At 40.5% G+C, this 23,869-nt stretch overlaps 1 protein-coding gene across 1 annotated transcript in view; it reads right to left on the reverse strand.

The window, feature by feature from the left end:
- Positions 1–4,944: 4,944 nt before the first annotated feature.
- LOC126284881 (GDP-D-glucose phosphorylase 1) overlaps positions 4,945–23,869 on the reverse strand; it is a 104,340-nt gene continuing 85,415 nt past the window's right edge. The window contains exons 6-8 of the mRNA XM_049984133.1: positions 12,130–12,195; positions 5,853–5,989; positions 4,945–5,767 (exon numbers count right to left, since the gene is read on the reverse strand). Coding sequence (XP_049840090.1) covers positions 5,874–5,989; positions 12,130–12,195 — 182 coding nt within the window. The 3' untranslated portion in view covers positions 4,945–5,767; positions 5,853–5,873. The remainder of the gene's footprint in view (positions 5,768–5,852; positions 5,990–12,129; positions 12,196–23,869) is intronic.

Genomic DNA, 23,869 nt, shown 5'->3' on the forward strand with positions numbered 1-23,869 from the left:
CATTCCCCACAATACCACACCAAATGTTTATGGAGAATTGATGTTGATATCCACGCACAATTCTCGCGCCAGGATTCTCGACAGCCCACTGGTGCATATTATGCGAATTGATTACACCCGCACAAGTAAACATGGCCTCATCTGTGAATAATATCCGCCGAATGAACATTGGGTCATTCAAATGACGCTCTTGTAACCACTGGCAGAATTGCTGACGGCGAGGATAGTCTGCAGATGTCAATTCGTGCACTTTGTGCAGGTGAAATGGATGCAACTGTTGTCTCCGAAGCAGCCGCCATACAGTAGATTGTGGAAGTCGTACAGCTGCACTAATTTGTCTTGTACTGATGGCTGGATCTTGGTCTACCAGGTCCAAAACATGTTCCTCGACGTTCACTGCATGCTCAAGTAGTCGACCTGAATGTGGCCCAGGACGAATGCCATACTCCCGCATACGTCTGTCCACAGATAAAAACGTCTGATGACTTGGTAACCGTCGTCTTGGAAACAGCTCACTGTACCTTCGTCTTGCTGCAAGTGCGTTTCCATCTGCTGCACCATATACAAGGTGCATATCAGCATACTCACTGTTTGAGTACATCATGTGCACGAAACCTGTAGCCTTCCGACGATGAATGAACGACAGGAAGTACGTTTCCGTTACCAACAACATCAGCGCTTCTTCTGTACAGTAGGAGTAAACAGCAATTGCAAACACTATTCATGCAGTTTCGAATCAACTGTTGGGAGATACGTATGTGCATTACGTACCAGAATATGGCATCCTGCTGCTTGCACTGACGTCGTTTTGATACGGGCATGACTTTCGTATTTTAACGATATCTCTGGAATTAAACGTTTATGGAAAAACATTTATAGAACATTTTTGTCTTATATTTACCTCACAAATACACCCTTAAAATATTTACATGCATTTCTGAATCACCCTGTATATATATATATATATATATCACACACACAAAATTTCGTGCTTTCGCAACCGGCGGCTGCTTCATCAGGAAAGAGGGAAGGAAAAGGAAAGATGAAAGGATGTGGGTTTTTAAGGGAGAGGGTAAGGAGTCATTCCAATCCCGGGAGCGGGAAGACGTACCTTAGGGGGAAAAAAGGATAGGTATATACTCCTATACTCCACGCCCCCCCCCCCCCCCCCCCACACACACACACACACTTTAAATATGCCTGCTTATATATATATATATATATATATATATATAAAACAAATATTCCAAGACTTACCAAGCGGGAAAGCGCCGGCAGGCAGGCACAATGAACAAAACACACAAATACACACACAGATTTACTAGCTTTCGCAACCGATGGTTGCTTCTTCAGGAAAGAGGGAAGGAGAGGGAAAGACGAAAAGATGTGGGTTTTCGTCTTTCGTCTTTCCCTCTCCTTCCCTCTTTCCTGAAGAAGCAACCATCGGTTGCAAAAGCTAGTAATTCTGTGTGTGTGTTTGTGTGTTTTGTTCATTGTGCCTGTCTGCCGGCGCTTTCCCGCTTGGTAAGTCTTGGAATCTTTGTTTTTAATATATTTTTCCCATGTGGAAGTTTGTTTCTAATATACATATTTCCCACGTGGAAGTTTCTTTCTAATATATATATTTCCCATGTGGTTGTTTCTTTCTAATATATTAAAAACAAAGATTCCAAGACTTACCAAGCACCGGTAGACAGGCACAATAAATAAAACACACAAACACACACACAAAATTTCTAGCTTTCGCAACTGACGGTTGCTTTTTCAGGAAAGGGGAAGGAGAGGGAAAGGCGAAAGGATGTGGGTTTTAAGGGAGAAGGTAAGGAGTCATTCCAATCCTGGGAGCAGAAAGGCTTACCTTGGGGGAAAAAAGGACAGGTGTACACTCGCGCGCATACACACACACACACACACATATCCATCCGCACATACACAGACACAAGCAGACATTCCCCCCCCCCCCCCCCCCAACCCCACCCGCTCGTCTCCCCTCGCCAGCCAATGCTTGCTTCCTCCTCTCCCCGCACTCCCCCCCCTCAACACTGTGTCTTACAGTTAATACACTAACCAATACCACGTATACTATCTATTCTTGCATAGGTTAAAATTATCTTACCCGTTTCATTAAAAGAACTCATCTTATTTTGTATACAATGTATTACATTTCAGGATAAAATGTATAAAAAATAAATTAATCTCTTACAATCGATATGTACTAACAGTTGAAATTACTCTTCTCTTAAAAATATTTGAAATTACAAAATTTGTGGCATACTTACAATTCATATTATTAACTGCACAATCTAACTCTAGTTATTAAATTTGTTTCTGGATTTATTTTTAAAATAACTATGTAATTTGGTGGAGATTCTTCTTTGGTAAAGAAAGTTTGTAAACTCTTTTGCTTTGTAAGCTCTTTGGAACAATGTGAGTACCACAGATTGTAAGAGTGGATGGAAATAGGTGTGGAAATAGGTGTTTTGTAAGTTTGTCACCAACAATTCAATTTTTTTTAATTTTGAAAATGTAAAAACAGTGTGATGTTGAAAGATGTGACAAAGAATAAAATTCGAGGTTAATACAGGCAAATCTTCACCGGTTATTTAGTCATCGAACCTACAAAATTGAAGTTTCAGCTGCAGGACTGTACCCCTAGACAAGACTTTGAGCCATCAACAACAACAATGAGATAGTGAAGATAAGTAAAAAGTTATTCTTTTGTATATTGTATGCCTCTCAAAGCTTTCAAAATTTGTGCAAAGAATGAGAATTTTAATAGTGATGTGTGGGAGGGTAGGATTACACACTCCTCACTTGCTATGATGGCTGTGGCCTTATCAAAAACACAGAGCAACTTGAAACTTCTCATTTACCTACCACATGCAAGAAAAGATTCTGTAAATATATATGTAAATTTGAAGTGTGCTTAGCACTTAAACAAAGTAGACATCCAAAATGAGAGATGGCCTGTACTTCACATAAGAAAAAGCTTTAAAGAAATCCTTCAACATCCTTACATCTTGCCCTTTCTTTTCCTTGTTTCTATTTTCTCCAAACAAATACATTTAAAGAAACCTGTAAGTTAGAAATTCAACTTGTCTGCATTAAATTTTGTGAGAAGCTCAAGAAAAGCTTCACAGAGACACACCAAATGAAGCCTAAGTGATAAGAGCTTAAGGTGTACTCAGTGTTACATATAGTTCATATAACTTAAAAATAGCCAGATGGAAGTTAAAGATGACCCTCGTTCGGCACGCTCTTTGACGTCTGCCGATGAAGCTCATGTCAGGAATGTCAAAGAAATTGTGCATGCCAATCTAAGACCGACTGTCCAAGACATTACAGAAGAATGTAACATTTCACTAGGATCATGTCACGAAATTCTGACACCAGATCTTGGAATTCATCATGTTGCCACCAAGTTCATCCGATGGCTCAATCGTCAAGACTTTTGCCTCACAATCTGTGAAGAGCTTTTGGATCACACAAATGAGAACTAAACATCCCTTAAGAGAATCTTAACTGGTGGTGAGTTATGATGTTGAGACCAAGTTTCAGTCTACCTAATGGGTCGCGAAAGGTTCTCCAAGATGAAAAAAAGCTCGTCAGGACAGGTCAAAGACATGCTGATAGATTTCTCTGGCTTTGAAGGATTAGTTCATCATGAATTCATGTCACATGGACAAACTTTTAATCGATGATACTATTGAGATGTGTTGCGATGCCTGCGATAAAGGAAACTGTCTGAAATGTGGTGAGACAATTCATGGATTGCACATCATGATAATCCATCCGTACATTCATCCCTGTTGGCGTGTGACTATTCCACAAAAAACGAAATCACTGTGCTGCTTCATCCTCCATACTCTCCAGACCTGGACCCTGTGAGCTATTTTTATTTCCAAAGTTGTAAACCCTGTTGAAAGGATGAAGATTTGCAATGATAGACAAGATAAAAGAAATTTTGCAGACAGTGCTTCATGCAATCCAGCACGAGGCATACCAAGAGTGCTTCCACAAGTGAAAATCCCGTTGGGAGCTGTTGTATTCTGCCTACTCATCAAATATGGGGTGCCTAGGAAACCTGTTTTCTCGGATCACTAGAAAACAATTCAAGCAAATTGTCTTAGTGAATTTTATTACAAAAGGAAATGATTACAATACTTAACTTTGCATTAAACAGATGTGTCACAAGCAAAGGGCGACAGACAAAATAAGAGATCTCTTCGGTAAAGACAGTGCTACATAGCGAAATGACTAGTCTTGCTGCTGTAGAACTGCCTGCTGTACAACTTGGCCACAGCCAGGCACCACAGTGCTTATGTTCTGTTCATGTAGAAGGTGCCGCCACCGCATTGTCATCCTGGAGAGGGGTCAGTCAGCAGGCAATTGGCTGACATCATCTGACAGTCCTTTCTGCTCGAACATTCCCACCTATCATTTTCGGTGCTTGACTTTAATCCGGAACAGCAACAGGGTATCAATTGTAAAGGTGAGTATTTCTAAGGAGGGCATGCACAATAAATAAAAGCTAAGTGTAGAAAACTTTTGTGGACAAAGTTCTGGAATTTTTTTAACAGACTGCATATATCCTTCACTTATTGCAAGTCCTTATTTTTATTTGTATGAGTCACAGACAAATACAATACATGGTACTTACCGCTAAAAGCAAAATAAAGGAAGCACTCTCAAGCTGCGCAAGTGTTGACCAAAATCTTACAATTTCCAACACAGAGTTGCAAGCAGAAGATTTTATTCTGTATGCTTTTCCAGTCACATTTCATGGAAACCATAGATAAGTGCCATTTTCGAAGATTACTCTCAGATCTTCCAACTGCAGAATGATGACAGTAGAGGGGTCTCCGCACAATCCAATTCTGTTCGTGCCCAGATGCAATGGTTTAGGAAGGGTGTGGCCAAGTAGAGTTATTCTCAGACCAAGAAGTTAACATTTTTATTTGCATGTCTGGATGAACAGACATTAATAATTGACAGCTGTTTGATAATAATTTGAAATAAAGAAAATATCTTGGACTCTTAGCCATGTTATGTCAAAATAAATGAACAACTGTTTTCTTGCTGTAGCTGTTGCTGTTTACAAGATTGGAGTGGACTTGAGGAAGCCCTATCTCAGCCTCAACCTTGAGGATGCTGGAATGCGCCCACATAATAGACGGTTTTCCTAATGAGCCTGATGTGGTACCTCCATGTCAGCAGCAATTTTATGACAAATATTTGGTGGTGCTGTGCCTGTGAGCTGGTAGAGTTTTGCAGGTGGCTTGGGTTTCATACAACCTGTAATAAACCTACATGTTTCGTTTAGTGCTTCGTTTGCATGGCTGCATTTGTATGAGACCTGGTTTAGGAATTCAGGTACATCAGAACTCCAGAAGAAATTCAGTGATCAATTTGGTTGCAAGTCTTGTTATTATTTATTTCTTTGTTGAAAGTATGATCAATATTTATTTTTAAATTTAATACTGAACTGTGTATGTAATTTGGACCAAACCATAGAAACTGAAGTAAATTACATTCATTAGTATACAGCATGTCGATCTTGTACTGCAGTAAAACAGTGTATGCAGTGTGTTTGCAGTCACTGTAAAAAACACACACAGTGATTCTTCCTTACTGAAAATGTCTTCATTACTAATAAATAAAAAAATTCATACCACAGTGAATGTTAAGTACTTGTATGATATTTGATTTGTTTATTCTGTACCATTTAACATTTCGTAGTTAACATGATCACTGGATGCCATGTCATCTGTAAATGAAAATTAAAGATACATAAAAAATGACTATACTGTAATTTTCTGATATTCGTCTTCCATTTAAAAGTGTTTGTTTACCTGAACATGATAAGCACTGTCTTAGTCTTCAAACAATTCCTTCACAGAATCTGTAACCTGTCCAAAAGTACCCTCACAAACATCACTTAGCACTTCAACCACCTGCTCTTCTGTCAGAGACCAATATGCTGCTTCTGCTGTATAAAAAGTGAAAAGATATGTTAACTGGCACAAAGTGTACACAAATAAAGTTTGAGTACTATCAGGAAAACAGCATTCAGTAGGCTACAAATAAAGTCTTTCAATAGCTGAGGGAAAATGCTTTGAATTTTAAATACACAACAATGTGTTATTTTTCTACCCACAATACAAATTTAAGCATTTATAAAATCACTTACCCATTTTTCAAATTCACTGTGCATAACAACTGCCCCCTCAAGACCACAGTTATTCATTGACAACGTCTTAAAATTCTGTGTTGGGTTCAAGTGTGCTATAACAGGCTACTACTTCTTGATCCAAGCACTCCTCCGATTCTGTACAGTGACTTCTAGCAAGATTTGGAGCATATTAGATACGCATGGCATTAGACCAGCATTTCGAACTCTATGGAAAATGGAGGGCTTACTGCTTCCAGTGAATGACAGCATGTATCTGAGAGTGCCTGGTGTCTCCACTGTGTCACGTGAACGTGGCAAAAAACTGTAGCAGAGTGCTGCATTATACATGGCACATCAACTACAGAAATTTTAAAAAATCAGTGATAGCATCACAGATGCACGTCAGTTCAACTTCGAGAATATGAGGATCCTCCCCCACACTACACATCAACTTATAGGTGCTCTGTAATAAAACAAGCAGTAAACGTTTGCATGCACACCTACGGAGATTGAGGTTATCATCTCGGTGGTGCCTGGAGATAGAACGTTTTCAAGGAAATAAAAGCAAAAAATGTAATTCCTAAGGAAATAGGTGACAGGAGTGCTCTCTGTTCTCCTTGCTGATCTGCTGAATTTGTGCCTGTGACCACACTCTCTAGGTGACATCATTCCCCCAACAGAAGCAATGTCACCCGATCAGCAACAAGCTCGACCACTACCATAACATAGGCAGACTTTGCTACAGACAGTCATTTCCTGACAAAGAAAATGGTAATTATCTTCAAAATCTCAACTTTTTAACTTATGTTTGATGTTGTCTGGGCACCAAGAAAATTTTATACATACCTTCAAGTGGATGGAGAGATACAAATCAGTTAAGAGAACAAGAAGAGCAATCTCTTGACCACTAATTAATGTGGTGTTTTGCTTACAAGGGTCAGTCAGACACTGCCCAGGACATGAGATTCTGTGTTCCACTTCAACTAAACATTTTTGAACATCCATCTTACAGCCTGAGCGTTATCCGTCTGATTTCCACTATGTGGTGTATGCGAAAAAGTGGTTTTGCACTGACACATTAACTACATTGGAGAACTGCAAGAGCCTGTCACTGGCGAATTGCAATATCAGGACCTGAATTTTTACAGAAGTATTTTTTAACTAGTTAGAATTATGGAAAGTGCTAAAATCTGAATGTCATTACATTGAAAAGTAGTAAAAGGGTGTAAATAATGGATTTTTAAATAAATCTGTGAGATGACTTCCTAAATAGCCCTCTCATTCATCCAAAATCTGAAGTATGACAAAAATATTGTTCCTGATCCACTCTAAGCTTCTATTGTACTACTTGGAAATTCTACTGCTTACTATGCAGACAATGTAATTTGTTACATTTTCTTATTTTCTCTAACTTCTATGAACCTCTCACAGGCAGACAATCTGATTCAGATAACACAAAGTTAAATATTAAACAATGGGTAAGCTAAATATTACTCTTTGTTGTGCTCTTCAGCCTGAAGATAGGTTTGATACAGCTCTCCATGATACTCTGTGCTGTGCAAGCCTCTTCATCTCTGAGTAACTACTGCAAACCACACGCTCCTGAATCTGTTTACTCTATTCATCTCTTGGTCTCTGTCTATGACTTTTACTCCCTGCACTTCCCTCCAGTGCTAAACTGGTGATCCCTTGAGGTCTCAGAGTGTGTCATAGTAACTGATCCCTTCTTCTAGTCAGGTTTTGCCACAAATTTCTTTGCTCCCAATTGTATTACCTCCTCATTAGTCACATGATACACCCAGCCAATCTTCAGCAGTCTTGCGAAAAAGTACATTCCAAAGCTTCTAGTATCTTCTTGCCTAAATTGTTTATCATCCATATTCCATTACATTAATACAAATACTTTCCAAAAGACTTCCCAACACTTAAATCTCTACATTCAGTGTTAACAAATTTCTCTTTTTCAGAAACACTTTTCTTGCAATTGCCATGGTACATATTATATTTTCTCTACTTCAGTCATCACCAGTTATTTTGCTGCCCAAACAGTAAACCACATCTACTACTTTAAGTGTCTTGTTTCCTAATCTCATTCCCTCAGCATCACCTGATTTAATTCTGCTATATTCCATTACTCTTGTTTTGCTTTTGTTGATGTTCATCTTATATCCTCCTTTCAAGACACTATCCATTCTGTTCGGCCGCTCTTCCAAGTCATTTGCTGTCTGACAGATTTACAATGTCATCTGCACATGCCAAAGTTTTTATTTCTTCTCCATGGATTTTTATTCCTACTTCAAATTTTTCTTTTGTTTCCTTTAGTGATTACTCAATATACAGATTGAATAACATCAGGGATAGGCAACAACCCTGTCTCACTCCCTTCCCAAACACTGCTTCCCTTTCAGGCCCCTCGACTCTTACAATTGTTGTCTGATATCTGCACAAATTTCAAATGGTTTTCAGTCCTATATTTTACCCCTGTTACCCTTAGATTTTCAAAGATAGTATGCCAGTCAACAATGCAAAAGTGTTGGTTGGTTTCTGTATAAGTTTAAATAACCGTTTGCTCCCTGTATTTTACCCCTTCTACCCTCAGATTTGCAAAGAGAGTGTGCCAGTCAACAATGCCAAAAGCTTTTTCTAAGTCTACAAATGATACAGGGTGTACAACTTTGCTTCCGCCGTTTGCTGATTGGTGGCGACAATGATAAGTAGCGGTCGAAAGAAATAGATCGAAGATGTCAGGCAATTAGGTTGAACTGCGGTCAACATAATCTCATTCAAACATTAGTAGGTTTGTCTCTGCATCATAAAGTAGTTCTTGATTGAAAATGTCAGTTTACGAGCCTAATTCTCTTCATTTGTGGGAGGTGTTACTGTTTTGTTTCAATATGAAGAAAGCAACAGGTGAGTCTCATCGAATGCTCTCAAGTACATATGGTAAGGATGCTATTAATGAAAGAAAGTGTCATGAGTGGTTTCAGCACTTCAAGAACGGTGGTTTTAATGTAATAGACCAGCATAGTGGTGGAAGAGAGAATGTTTTCAAAGATACAGAATTGGAGACATTGCTCAGTGAAGACCCACATCAAACTCAAGAAGAATTGGCATGATTAGTGGGAGTGACACAGCAAGCCATTTCAAAATGTCTCAAGGCTATGGGTATGACTCAGAGAGAAGGAACTTTGGTCCCATGTGACCTGAAACCAAGAGATGTTGAATGGTGTTTGTGTGTTTGTGAACAGTTGCTTCAGAGGCAAAAACAGAAGGGATTTCTGCATCGCATTCTGCCAGGGACAAGAAATGAGTTCATTACAATAACCCTAAACGCAAAAAATCATGGGGTATCCCAGTTTCCATGTCGAAGGCTAAACTGAATATTCATGGCTCCAAGATCATGTTCTGCATTTGGTGGGACCAGCTCGGCATCGTGTACTATGAGATGTTTAAACCAAGAGAAACAATCACAGGTGCTGGTTATCGAACGCAATTAATGTGTTTGAGGAGAGCATTAAAAGACAAATGGCCGCATTACAGCGAGAGGCACTAGTGATTTTGCAGCACAACAACGCTCGACGTCACATTGCAAAAGAGGTCGACACGTACTTCGAAATGCTAAAATGGGAAGTCCTACCCCACCCGTCGTATTCTCTAGACATTGCTCCCTCTCACTATCAGCTGTTTAGATCAATGGAGCATGCCCTGGCTGACCAGCACTTCCGATATCATGAAGAAGTCACAAATTGGATTGATTCCTGGATCGCTTCACAAGGTGAACAATTTTTTCACCGAGGGATTCGTACACTGCCCGAAAGATGGGAAAAAATGGCGGAAGCAATGTTGTACACTTTGTATAAATGTTGGTTTGTCTTTCCTTAACCTATTTTCTTTGAGAAGTTATATTACATCATATATTCCTAGATTTCACCATAATCCAAACTAGTGTTCTCTGAGGTCAGCTTCTACCAGTTTTTCCATTCTTCCGTAAAGAATTTGAGTTAGTATTTTGCAGCCATGACTTATTAAACTGATAGTTTTGTAATATTCACAACGGTCAGCACTTGTTGTCTTTGGAACTGAAATTATTAAATTCTTCTTGAAGTCTACTTAACATCTTGGTGACTAGATGGAATAGTTTTGATAGTTTTGTCATGGCCGATTCTCCCAAGGCTATCCAGCAGAATGTTGTCTACTCCAGGAGCCTTGTTTTGACTTAAGTTTTCCAGCACCTCATCTTCATTTGCATCCTCTTTCATTTCTATAATATTGTCTCAAGTACATCTCCCTTGTACAGACCCAGTGTATAGTCCTTCCACCTCTCAGCTTTCCCTTCTTTGCTTAGGACCAGTTTCCCATTTGAGCTCTTGATATTAATACAGCTACCTCTCTCTTCTCTAAAGACCTCTTTAATTTTCCTGTACACTATATCCTTACTAAATCCTTACATTTATTCCCTGGCCATTCCTGCCTAGTCATTTTGCACTTCCTGTCAATCTCATTTTTTAGATGCTTGTATTCATCTTTGCTGGTTCATTTACTGCATTTTATACTTTCTCCTTTCATCAATTACATTCAGTATCTCTTTTGTTACTCAAATATTTCTACTACGCCACATCTTTCTGTGTGTTTGATCCTATGCTGCCTTCTCTATTTTGTCTCTCAAAGCTACCAATCTGTCTTCTACCGTATTCCTTTACTCTGCTCCTGTCAATCGTTCCCTAATGCCTCCTGTGAAACCCTCAGAAACCTCTTGCTCTCTCAGTTTATCCACATCCCATCTCCTTAATTTCCTACCTTTTACTAATTTTTGCAGTTTTAATCTACAATTCATAACCAATAAATTGTGGTCAGAGTCCACATATGCCCCAGAAAATGTCTAACAGTTTAAAATCTAGTTCCTAGATCTTTGTCTTACCATTACATAATCAATCTGAAACCTTCTGGTGCCTCCAGGTCTCTTCCACATATACAACCTTCTTTTATGAATCTTAAACCAAGTGTAGCAACGATTAAATAATGTTCTGTGTAAAATTTGACCACACAGCTTCTTCTTTCATTTCTCCCCCCCCCCCCCCCCCCCTCCAAGTCCACATTCACATATAATTTTTCCTTCTCTCACATTTCCTACTATTGGATTCCAGTTCCTCATTACAATTAAATTTTCATCTCCTTTAACTATATGAATAATTTCTTTTATCTCATCATACGTTTCTTCAATATCTGTGGAGCTAGCTGAGATATAAATTTGTAGTACTGTCATAAGCATGGGCTTTGTGTCTATTTTGGCTACAATAATGCATTCACTATGCAGTTCATAGTAGCTTACTCGCATTCCTCTCTTCTTATTATTATCAAACTCACTCCTGCTATTTCATTTTCTTTGTGTAACCCTATATTCACCAGGCATGAAGTCCTGTTCTTCCTGCCACACAACTTCACCACTTTCCACTATATCTAACTTCAGCCTATCAGTTTTCCTTTTTAAATTTTCTAATCTGCCTGCCCGATTAAGGGAACCAATATTCCACACTCCGATCCTTATGATGCCAGTTTTGTTTCTCCTGATTACGACATCCTTCTGAGTAGTCCCTGCCTGGAGATCCAAATGGGGGAATATTTTACCTCCAGAATTTTATCCAAGAGGAAGCTATCATCATTTAACAATACAGTAGAACTGCATGCCCTCGGAAAAAGTCCAACATTCACATTATTTTTATAGTCTTCAATAATCTTAACTATTTACTATGAAATAAGAGACAAACTTTGATGAATATGTATTATTCAATACAGCTTTCCAAAAGGATGCTTGTTTCAAATGCAACATTTTGTGACACGTAAAGTATCTTTACATTTTATATTGAAAGTGAGTATTTCCTCTATTTGTCTAATATACCTGAAGTTTCACAGTTTCATACTTCAGTTTAAGTGAACTGGGAAAAGTTCAAGATACTTACTTTTAACACTGAGATGGCCAAACAGCTCGCATATTGCAGGATTGAAAGCATCATTTTGTTTTGCTCCTAAAAAGCACATGTACATACGTGTTAGTGACATCAGTGAAAGTTCAGTTCAAAGCATATTTGTATATGGTGATCTTTGCCTTCTCACCAAGCAGTTATACAGTCAACTGAATAAATCATGTATCATTTACTGAAACAAAGAAAGAAAATGCTTTAAGGGAAGATAACAATTTACAATATGGTTGAGCTGTTGTGCAACAGACATGTTGTCATAACAACCAACTCTGACAGATGAGTAAGTACAGTTCCAATTTTAAGTGCCAATTTTATGTGCCTACTGAACAGTCTCATGCTGTATGACAAGTTACCTCCCACAGTTATTTTGTGTCTTTCGTACAAGATTTTCCATCAAGGTATTAGTAGTTTAGGATTGTACTGTATACATTCTTATCTGAAGGCCTTCTGTAAGGTAAATGAAAACTGTTTTGTGCAATTTAATTATTTATTTATTTTGTTTTCCAATGTGATCCTGTTGTGAATATATCACAGAGTACAGAATGAGTTAGTTTCACAAGGTACGTTCTATGGCATTATTAAATGCCATTTCCTGTAACTGCCAATTCAATGTGCGTGCCATTTCATAGTTTGAATGTGAAGTTTGTGCTTGATTCGGCCACTAGAGGCTTGCAGGCTGTGCCCGCTGTTCTAACTAGTGAATGTATAGGCCAGAGTGCAAGGCTCCGCCAGCCACTTGTGTATCGTTAATTGTATTGGACCTTGTCTTCCTCAAGTGTTTACTTCTCAGGTAATAAATTACAATGTTCTTGGGTTATAACACTTTCTGGCAATGGGTGCATGAGTTCCACTTTAATCATTGGTCCTTTGAGTTTAATTTCCATGGAGATAGTGCAGGCACTGACAGTTTACAGCTTAATGACTAAATTGGGACAATTTGCAGTCCTAGCAACAACATACCCACCACCATTCCCTGCAAATGATAATGCACCAGAAGACTGCGACACTTACAAAAAGCTCTTGTGGCAACATTTCCAGGCATCTGGTATCACAGATGTAAACTTTTGTAAAGCTCATTTTTTTTTTTTAATCATGGATTTTACCTTGCATGTGTCAAGTGTTGTATCAAGCTCACCCCGTTACAAAAACCTTAAAGTCTTTCTTTCAATCAGATGTGTGAATTACTTTCTACTTGTTACTGTAAACATGTTATTGCTGTTCACGTGAAGTTTTACTGTTGACAAAATAGCTGGCCGGACAAACCTCTGAGCAGTGCTTCTGATCCTTTGAGAAATTATTTTGCATTATAAAATCATCTGTCGGTTTCAGATGGAGTGCTGCTGTTAGCTGCAAAGGACACTGTTCCAGAGACTGAAGTCTTGTCTGTCCTTCGGTGTGAGGTTGCACATTTATTACACTACTGGCCATTATAATTGCTACACCACAAAGATGACGTGCTACAGACGCAAAATTGTTCACATTGACGGCACTTTGAACGTTACATTTCAGATGTGTTACGACCCATGGCTCTACCCTGCATTCGATCCCTGGGGAACCCTACATTTCAGCAGGATAATGCACAACCACATGTTGTTGGTCCTGTATGGGTCTTTCTGGATACAGAAAATGTTCGACTGCTGCCCTGGCCAGCACATTCTCCAGATCTCTCACCAACTGAAAACGTCTAGTCAATGGTGGCTGAGCAACTGGCTCATCACAATATGCCAGTCACTACTCTTGATGAACTGTGGTATCGTGTTGAAGCTGCATGGGCAGCTGTACCTGTATGCGCCATCCAAGCTCTGTTTGACTCTATGCTCAGGCGTATCAAGGCGGTTATTACAGCCAGAAGTGGTTGTTCAGGGTACTGATTTCTCAGGATCTATGCACCCCAACTGCGTGAAAATGTAATCACATGTCAGTTCTAGTATAATATATTTGTCCAATGAATACAGGCTTATAATCTGCATTTCTTATTGCTGTAGCAATTTTAATGGCCAGTAGTGTACATATGGACCTCTGGGATGTATCATTACAAATGCATTAGTTTGCAAACATGTTTTTTTGGCAGGCATTGATGAGAAAATGGTGTGAATTGTTGCAGCCCACCCACAGTGCGTCACTTATCAGGCGGCTCCTCATGCTTTGTTGTCACCGTGACTGTATCCACAGCAGCCTTGGGAAGAAATTCATGTAGATTTTGCAGGACCCTTTTTGAATTTTTACTGACTTGCTGTAACTGAGGCTTATCCTAAGTTTCTGTATGTGGTGCATTGTCTGTCTACTACTGCAGCAACAATTTCAGCTTTGTTACAAATGTTGGAAATGGAAGGTCTTCGATATACATTAGTTACAGACAACAGCCCCCAGTTCATATCTGAGGAATTTAAAGATTTTTGTAAAAACCATGTTACATGCTCCTGTTTTCCACCCTCAATCAGACAGGGAAGCAGAATGACTTGTATGAACATTTAAGTCTCAGATAAAAAAGACAGATTTCAGATGTGTCACCAAAAGCAGCTCTTGACCAGTTCCTCCACCCATGTTGGGGTTAAGAGTCTGGCAGAGTTGTTGCGTGGTATTAAGCCCCAAACTCTGCTATATCTGCTTTGACCAATGTCAGGCCATCCACCAGCACCAGTGCCGCAATGCTTCTGGCCTGGCACAGCTGTTTGCGCTCATGGATTTGGCCACCGGCCAAAACGGGTGCCTGCAGTAATCGAGAGTACTCATGACCAAAGCCTCTTCATCAACCGCACGGGTGTAGGGAGGGTGTTGTGACACACAAACCATCTATGACCTCATGTGGGTAGCTGCACACCGGCTATGTGCGTCCTCCATCTGCCCGACTCTCTCTACATCACGGCAGGTGCCCTCGCCTTCTCCACGGCCCCTGCCAACATTTTTGCAACTGTCTCTTCTGTTGCATGTGTCACCTTCAGCTGTCAAAGGCCACAGGGGAAGCCTGGCTCTGATACTGTCACACCGAAAGCCTCTGCAGTTTTCACCTCCATTGCAGTTAGCACCACCTGTTCCGCTGCCTCCACCACAACTTCCTTCCCTAGGGGTGATCTCAGATGTGGAAATGGAAGCTATGCCAGCATAGGCTGTTCTACCATAAGGTCTCTCACAGGGGCACACATGGCACCTGTCCATGCTCTTGCTATATCCAACCCTATGCACCAATGACAGTGTGTCGTGTGATTATAAAACCTATATTGATCACAGAAGAAATGGACATAAGCACAGTGCTCACTTCTTCACAAAGGATGAGAAGTGCTGTAACTACAAATTTAGTGTGTTTGCCACTTCACAGTTTATACATGAAGTTTATGCTTGATTTGGCCCATTAGTGGCCACCCCACCTTTTAATACAACAGCTGCAGGCTGTGCCCCTGCTGAAGCTCTTAACTGTAAAGGCCGGAGCACAATTCTCAACCAGCCACTTGTATATAGCTACTTGAATTCTATGTTGCCTTTCATGTGTGTGTACTGTCTGTGCAATAAATTACACTGCTCCTGGGTTAGAACAGTATTAACCAACTTCATATTAAGGTACCGAGAACTAAGATGCTATTACAAAAAAATAAAAGTATTTGTTGTTGTTGTGGTCTTCAGTCCAGAGACTGGTTTGATGCAGCTGTCCATGCTCCTCCATCCTGTGCAAGCTTCTTCATCTCCCAGTACCTACTGCAACCCACATCCTTCTGAATCTGTTTAGTGTATTCATCTCTTGGTCTCCCTCTACTATCTTTACCCTCCACGCTGCCCTCCAATACTAAATTGATGATCCCTTGATGCCTCAGAATATGCCCTACCAACCTACCCTTCTTCTACTCAAGTTGTGCCACAAACTTCTCCTTTCTCCAATTCTATTCAATACCTCCTCATTAGTTATGTGATCTACCCATCTAATCTTCAACATTCTTATGTAGCACCACATTTCGAAAGCTTCTATTCTCTTCTTGTCTAAGCTATTTATCGTCCATGTTTCACTTCCATACATGGCTACACTACATACAAATACTTTCAGAAACGACTTCCAGACACTTAAATCTATACTTGATGTTAACAAATTTCTCTTCTTCAGAAACGCTTTCCTTGCCATTGCCAGTCTACATTTCATATCCTCTCTACTTCGACCATGATCAGTTAATTTGGTCCCCAAATAACAAAACTCATTTACTACTTTAAGCGTCTCATTTTCTAATCTAATTCCCGCAGCATCACCTCATTTACATCAACTACATTCTATTAACCTCATTTTGCTTTTGTTGATGTTCATATTATATCCTTCTTCCAAGATACTGTCCATTCGATTCAACTGCTCTTCCAGATCCTTTGCTGTGTCTGACAGAATTGCGATATCATCGGCAAACCTCAAAGTTATTATTTCTTCTCCATAGATTTTAATTCCTACTCCAAATTTTTCTTTTGTTTCCTTTACTGCTTGCTCAATATACAGAGTGAATAACATCGGGGATAGGCTACAACTCTGTCTCACTACTTTCCCAACCACTACTTCCCTTTCGTGTCCCTCGACTCTTATTTTTGTGTTAGCAGAAGAGCCAACACCATGTTACGAGTGGAGGCCGAAATGCACATGTTTTAGCTCACGCAGGCTGGCGTGAGGAGGCAAGAACTATACTGAGGTGAGGTCTGGAACATGACAAGGAACGAGAATTCAGAAAGCGGACATAATTAGTTTGATACTTAACTTTAATCCATTAATGATGAATGTCACTCTTGACGGAACATGATTCACAATATTATCTGTTCAGAATACATGCTTGAATTAATTATAGTAACTCAATAGGTCATAGCAAATGATGTAGCTGAAGGCTATGCTAAACTGTCATCTCTGCAAATGAGAGCATATGTAGACAGTGAACCATCACTAGTAAAGTCGGCTGTACAACTGGGGCGAGTGCTAGGGAGTCTCTCTAGACCAGACCTGCCATGTTGTGGCGCTCATTCTGCAATCACTGATAGTGGTGACATGAGGGTCCAACGTATACTAACGGACCGCGGCCTATTTAAAGGCTACCACCTAGCAAGTGTGGTGTCTGGCGGTGACACCACACTTGTAAGTGTCATCTGCTATCTGTACAAATTGTAAATAGCCTTTTGCTCCCTGTATTTTACCCCTGCCACCTTCAGAATTTGAAAAAGAATATTCTAGTCAACATTGTCAAAAGCTTTCTCTAAGTCTACAAATGCTAGAAACATAGGTTTGCCTTTCATTGATCTATTTTCTAAGATAAGTAGTAGGGTCGGTATTGCCTCACGTGTTCCAACATTTCTATGGAATCCAAACTGATCTTCCCCAAGGTCTGCCAGTTTTTCCATTAACCTGTAAAGAATTTGTGTTAGTATTTTGCAGCCATGGCTTATTAAACTGATAGTTCGGTAATTTTCACATCTGTCAACACCTGCTTTCTTTGGGATTGGAATTATTATATTCTTCTTGAAGTCTGAGGGTATTTCGCCTGTCTCATACATCTTGCTCACTACATGGTAGAGTTTTGTTAGGTCTGGCTTTCCCAAGGCTGTCAGTAGTTCTAATGGAATGTTGTCTACTCCCGGGTCCTTGTTTCGACTTAGGTCTTTCAGCGCTCTGTCAAACTCTTCACTCCAGTATCACATCTCCTATTTCATCTTCTACATTCTCTTCCATTTCTATAATATAACAAGAACATCAACATCAAGAACATCGCCCTTGTATAGACCCACTATATACTCCTTCCACCTTTCTGCTGTCCCTTCTTTGCTTAGAACTTGGTTTCCATCTGAGCTCTTGATATTCATGCAAGTGGTTCTCTTTTCTCCAAAGGTCTCTTTAATTTTCCTGTAGGTAGTATCTATCTTCCCCCTAGTGATAAGTTCAAAAATGGTTCAAATGGCTCTGAGCACTATGGGACTCAACTGCTGTGGTCATTAGTCCCCTAGAACTTAGAACTACTTAAACCTAACTAACCTAAGGACATCACACACATCCATGCCCGAGGCAGGATTCGAACCTGCGACCGTAGCACCTAGTGATAAGTACCTCTACATCCTTACATTTGTCAGCTAGCCATCCCTGCTTAGCCATTTTGCTCTTCCTGTGGATCTCATTTTTGAGACGTTTGTATTCCTTTTTGCCTGCTTCATTTACTGCATTTTTATATTTTCACCTTTCATCAATTAAATTCAATCTCTCTTCTGTTACCCAAGGATTTCTATTAGCCCTCGTCTTTTTACCTACTTGATCCTCTGCTGCCTTCACTATTTCATTCTTCAAAGCTACACATTCCTCTTCTACTGTATTTCTTTCCCCCATTCTTATCAATCATTCCCTAATGCTCTCCCTGAAGCTCTCTACAATCTGTGGTTCTTTCAGTTTATACAGGTCCCATCTCCTCATATTCCCACCTTTTTGCAGTTTCTTCAGTTTTTATCTACTTTTCATAACCAATAGATTGTGGTCAGAGTCCACATCTGCCCCTGGAAATGTCTTACAACTTAAAGCCTGGTTTCTGAATCTCTCTCTTACCATTATATAAGCTATCTGAGACCTTCCAGTATCTCCAGGTTTCTTCCATGTAGACAACCTTCTTTTATGATTTTTGAAGCAAGTGTTAGCTATGATTAAGTCATGCTCTGTGCAAAATTCTACCAGGTGGCTCCCTCTTTCATTCCTTAGCCCCATTCCATATTCACCTACTACATTTCCTTCTCTTCCTTTTCCTACTATCGAGTTCCAGTCACCCATGACTATTAAATTTTCGTCTCCCTTCACTATCTGAATAATTTCTTTTATCTCATCATACATTTCATCAATCTCTTCGTCATCTGCAAAGCTAGTTGGCATATAAACTTGTACTACTGTGGTAGGTGTGGGCTTCATATCTACCTTGGCCACAATAATGCATTCATTATGTTGTTTGTAGTAGCTTACCCGCATTCTTATTTCCCTATTCATTATTAAACCTACTCCTGCATTACCCCTATTTGTTTTTTTGTTTATAATCCTGTATTCACCTGACCAGAAGTCTTGTGCCTCCTGCCACTGAACTTCGCTAATTGCCACTATATCTAAATTTAATCTATCCATTTCCCTTTTTAAATTTTCTAACCTACCTGCTCAATTAAGGGATCTGACATTCCATGCTCCGATCCATAGAATGTCAGTTTCTTTTCTCCTGATAACAATGTTCTCTTGAGTAGTCCCTGCCCAGAGATCCGAATGGAGGACTGTTTTACCTCCGAAATATTTTACCCAAGAGGACGGCATCATCATTTAAGCATACAGTAAAGCTGCATGCCCTCAGGAAAAATTACGACTGTAGTTTCCCCTTGCTTTCAGCTGTTTGCAGTATCAGCACAGCAAGGCCATTTTGGTTGACGTTACAAGGCCAGATCAGTCAATCATCCAGGCTGTTGCCCCTGCAATTACTGAAAAGGCTGCTGTCCCTCTTCAGGAACCACACGTTTGTCTGGCCTCTCAACAGATAACCCTCTGTTGTGGTTGTACATATGGTATGGCTATCTGTATCGCTGAGCCGTGCAAGCCTACCAATCAACGGTAAGGTCCATAGTTCATGGGGCGGGGGATAAAGTATTTAAATATGCTTATAAGAATTGAAAACATGCACACAAATAAGGATCTGGGAACATATCTGAGTGTTACAGCTATGAGGATACTATACATTATGTTTCAGGAGTAACGACTCTTGTAATAGGAACTGCCTTAAGTGTTTTTTTAAGTAAAAGTTCACCGTCACCAAGACAATTTGTGAAGGAAGGGCACTGAAATGGATTTCTCTCCATACCACACTCAGGTTCATATGCTTACAGTGGATATCTTAATTTCTTCTATCCTGATACATCCTATTGGGCTGAAAAATGTGTCTTTTTTCCCTTCTTACATGCACCTGGTAGAGTATACATTGTGCAATATGTCAGGATGTCAAGTTCATTAAAAAAAATTTCTAGAGTGGACTCCACTTTTGTTTCTTATGACCTATTTCTACACATATAGTACTTTCCTAGCCAGTGGTGATTTCCCCTAAATATGATTTTATATGTTGCAATGGCATGAAAATAACTGTCATAAGCTGATTTTTATAATTTTCATACTTCTATAATGACAGACAAAATGAACGCCAAAGCTGAAAAACACAGTCATTTGCAAAGATCCAGGATGTGGTATGAGCATTTTAGTTCACTATCAGTACATAAACCCAAGTATTTTAAGTATCCTCCCCAGTTATCTTCTGGTCCACCAGTTTTCTCCTGTGTCTTCAGCTTCAGAGGCTGTGTGAAAATGAGTAAAGTTTATTTCAGTATAATTTACAAAAAGACTATTTATGCTAAACTAGTTCACCGTATCCTTAAATATCTCAACTGACACCTCAAGTTTTTCTAATGAATTATCAGTAAGTACCATATGGTAACCAGCAAATATGGTGTTCATCTTTCAGTTGTCCCTTCTCTGTTTAGTACTGCCTTGGCATCAGTGCTCTTGATATTCATACAATAGCTTCTCTTTTCTCCAAAGGTTTTTCTAATTTTTCTATATATTGCATCTATCTTCTCTTAGTCCTTCATGTCTGATTGGTTGGTTGATTTGGTGTGAAAGGGACTAAACTGCAAGATCATCAGGACGAATGGAAACAATCTTCATGGGCAAAACATAATATCAGATTAGTCGAGTTGGTGTCGTCTGCTAGCACCAGAGGCAACAGATCAGGAACATTAAGATGCCACCTCAAAGCAGCCAAGTCAGGGCAGTCTATGAGTAAGTGGGCCACTGTCAGCCAGGCTCCATAATTTCAGTGAGAGGGATCTGAGAATGTGGCTGTGGGTTAGCGAAGTGTAGCCAATGCGGAGGCTACAGAGGATGGTGGAGTCTCTGCAAAAAGCATGCAGAGAAGACTGCCACATGGCCATGGTCTCCTCAATTGTCCTCAGTTTGTTTGAGAGATCAGTGCAGACCATTCCGAGATCCAGACTTCCAGCAATCAAAGGCATATAAACGACCACAGGTCCAGTTCTGGAAGTCCCATTTTGAGAATTGGCATCTTGGTGGCCAGCTTGGCCAACCAGTCAGCTTGTTCATTTCCCGAAACGAAAACAACTGATGGAGGTGAGAGACAAGATTCTCAATAGCTGTAACCAGAAGCTAAGGGGAGTAGCACTGGTCCATAGCTTGAAGGCTACTAAAGGAGTCACTACAGATTAGGCCAATGCAATAACGGACATGGCTAAGTGCTAATTTAGTGGCCATCAATTCAGCAGTGAAGACACTGCTGCCCTCTGGCAGAGAGTGGAGTTAACTACACTGTGCACGTGTGTACCCAATTGTGAATAACGTTTCTGAAACAGGTACTTCTAAAGAACAGTCAAGAACAGGCAGTGAAAAATCATGGGGTCAACAGCATATTTTGGACCAAAGGAGACTTTGAGGTAAATCTGAGGTCAGGGCACAAGCCATGGGAGAAGATGCGATGTCTCCTTGACCAGAGGCAACAGTGGAGGAAGCTGCAATTCCGAAGAGCATGACTAGATGCGTGCAGCAATTGTAAACCCATTTCTGGGTCACCGCTTGGGAGGTGGAGCTCCCACCCAGGGAAAAGCACACGGTAGCTGGAATATTCAGCGAAGCTACGAATGCGTATAGCATAATTCAGCAGCTGTTGAACTAACTCCAGCCACGACTAATAGGCTGTTCAGAGTAGCTAGTTCAGAAGGCCGCTGTCACAAATTGTACCTCACAATGATGAATGGGTCCAATATCCGTAATACTTAGGGAGATGCTGAACCATATGAAGACTCCCACAGACAAGATAGGACTGGATCTGGGCTTTGTACAGCCACAAAAGGGTAGAGTGATCTTTTTGGTTGGTTGGTTTGGAGATTAAAGGGACTAAACTGCAAGGTTATCAGTCCCTTTTTGCTTAGTCACATAGGTCTCAGATTAAAACCACACCCCAAATTAATCTCAATGCTTGAAACCCAGGGCAGGGGTGGGATGGGGGAGCAAAATGCATAAAACTATATGTAAGCGTACTGAAGTAGAAAACGATAGTATCAAACCAAAATTGAAAACATTAAGAAAAAGGAAAAAAAGCAGTAAAAGGTATTAAAAAACTATATAGTGGATGGCCTTGGCTGGCTGATTGCAAGAATAAAAGAGCCAGTCACTCTGCAACACACTAAAATCCCCAGCCTAAAAACACAGTCAGGGAAAAGATGAACACTAACTAGAACAGACAGCACCAGAGGCAGTGAGGAAAAATTAAAATGTAGTTAGGGTGAGGGCATAAAATATGAGGGTAAGGTGCTCACCCTTAAATACAACAATAAACCCTCTTCACAGATGAAACTTAAAACCATGTTAGTCACTGAGGCATTGACACCTAAAAGAGAAGGGAGCATGTCAGAGAGATTAAAAGTCTGGTGCAGGGTGGCTAAATTTTGACAGTTCAACAAGATGTGGACCACTGTCAAGTGTGAACCACAGTGACACTGAGGTGGGTCCTCGCGATGTAGGAGGTGACAGTGAGTCAACCAAGTATGGCCAATGCAGAGCCGGCAAAAGACAATGGAGCCCTCGTGAGAGACTGGTATGGGGAACCTCAACACATCCATTGTCTCCTTTACCGGACGTAACTTATTCGGCAAGCACGAGGAGTTCCATTCTATATTCAAGAGTCCAAAAACCTTGTAGCGTAATACTAATCGAAGATCAGATTGTGGTATGCCAATCTACAGACTCTGTTTACAAGTAGCCTCTTTGGCTAGTTTGTTGGCAAGTTCATTTCCCGGGATTACGGAATCTATACAAAGACCATCCCAGTGCAGAAACAGATGTGCTCAAGAGCATGAGAGATGGTACCAGCTCAGCAGTGAAACCGCTGCAGTCATCTGGCAAGGAGCGCTGTTCAGTACATTGTGCAACACAATGTGACCATCAACCATCGAGTCATTCATGTAAACTACCTCTGAACCCTGGGACGTGTCAAGAACAGAGAGAAACAGGTGGCGAAGGGCCGCAGGATGAACCAAGTCTTTTGGGACCTGTGATAGGTCCAGATGAAGCTGTGACCAATGTATACACCATGGAGGTGTATGTGAGTCAACCTGAGGAGGGAAAAACTCAGGTAACAGAGAGAAAGAGTCGAGTTCGGTGAGAAGGGACTGGACACAGACAGTAATTATAATTCTTCTAATAATTTCCGGGTATGCAGCCGGATCCCGTCGACATTCTGCCACGATATTTCGGCCCAGAGACGTCCGGCCATCATCAGGTGAGTACACAACTACTGAAGAGCCCAGGTGCAGTAATTATAATCCCTGTTCTGGGCCACCATTGCAGGAGATGGATCGCCATGTTATGGAAAGAGATACGGTAATTTGGATGTTTAGGTGAGCTACAAGTGCGTGTGGTATAGCTGGCAAGAAGTTCTTGTCGCCTGACCTGCAATGCAGGAACCCGAGCTTCCACAAGTAGGCCGTTCACAGGGCTTGTTCGGAAAGCTCACATCACAAGTCAGACTTCACAGTGGTGTATAGAATCAAGCATCTGCAATGCTGAGGTTGATGCTGAACCATATGCCGGCCTCCCATAGTCAAGATGGGATGGTACAAGGGCTTTGCACAGCTGCACAGTTTGGAGTGATCTACACCCCACTCAGTGTGACTCTGGCATCAAAGAATGTTAAGGTACTGCCGG

This window comes from Schistocerca gregaria, chromosome 8 (genome assembly GCF_023897955.1).
Source record: "Schistocerca gregaria isolate iqSchGreg1 chromosome 8, iqSchGreg1.2, whole genome shotgun sequence".
In the NCBI taxonomy this organism is placed as follows: Eukaryota; Metazoa; Arthropoda; class Insecta; order Orthoptera; family Acrididae; genus Schistocerca; species Schistocerca gregaria.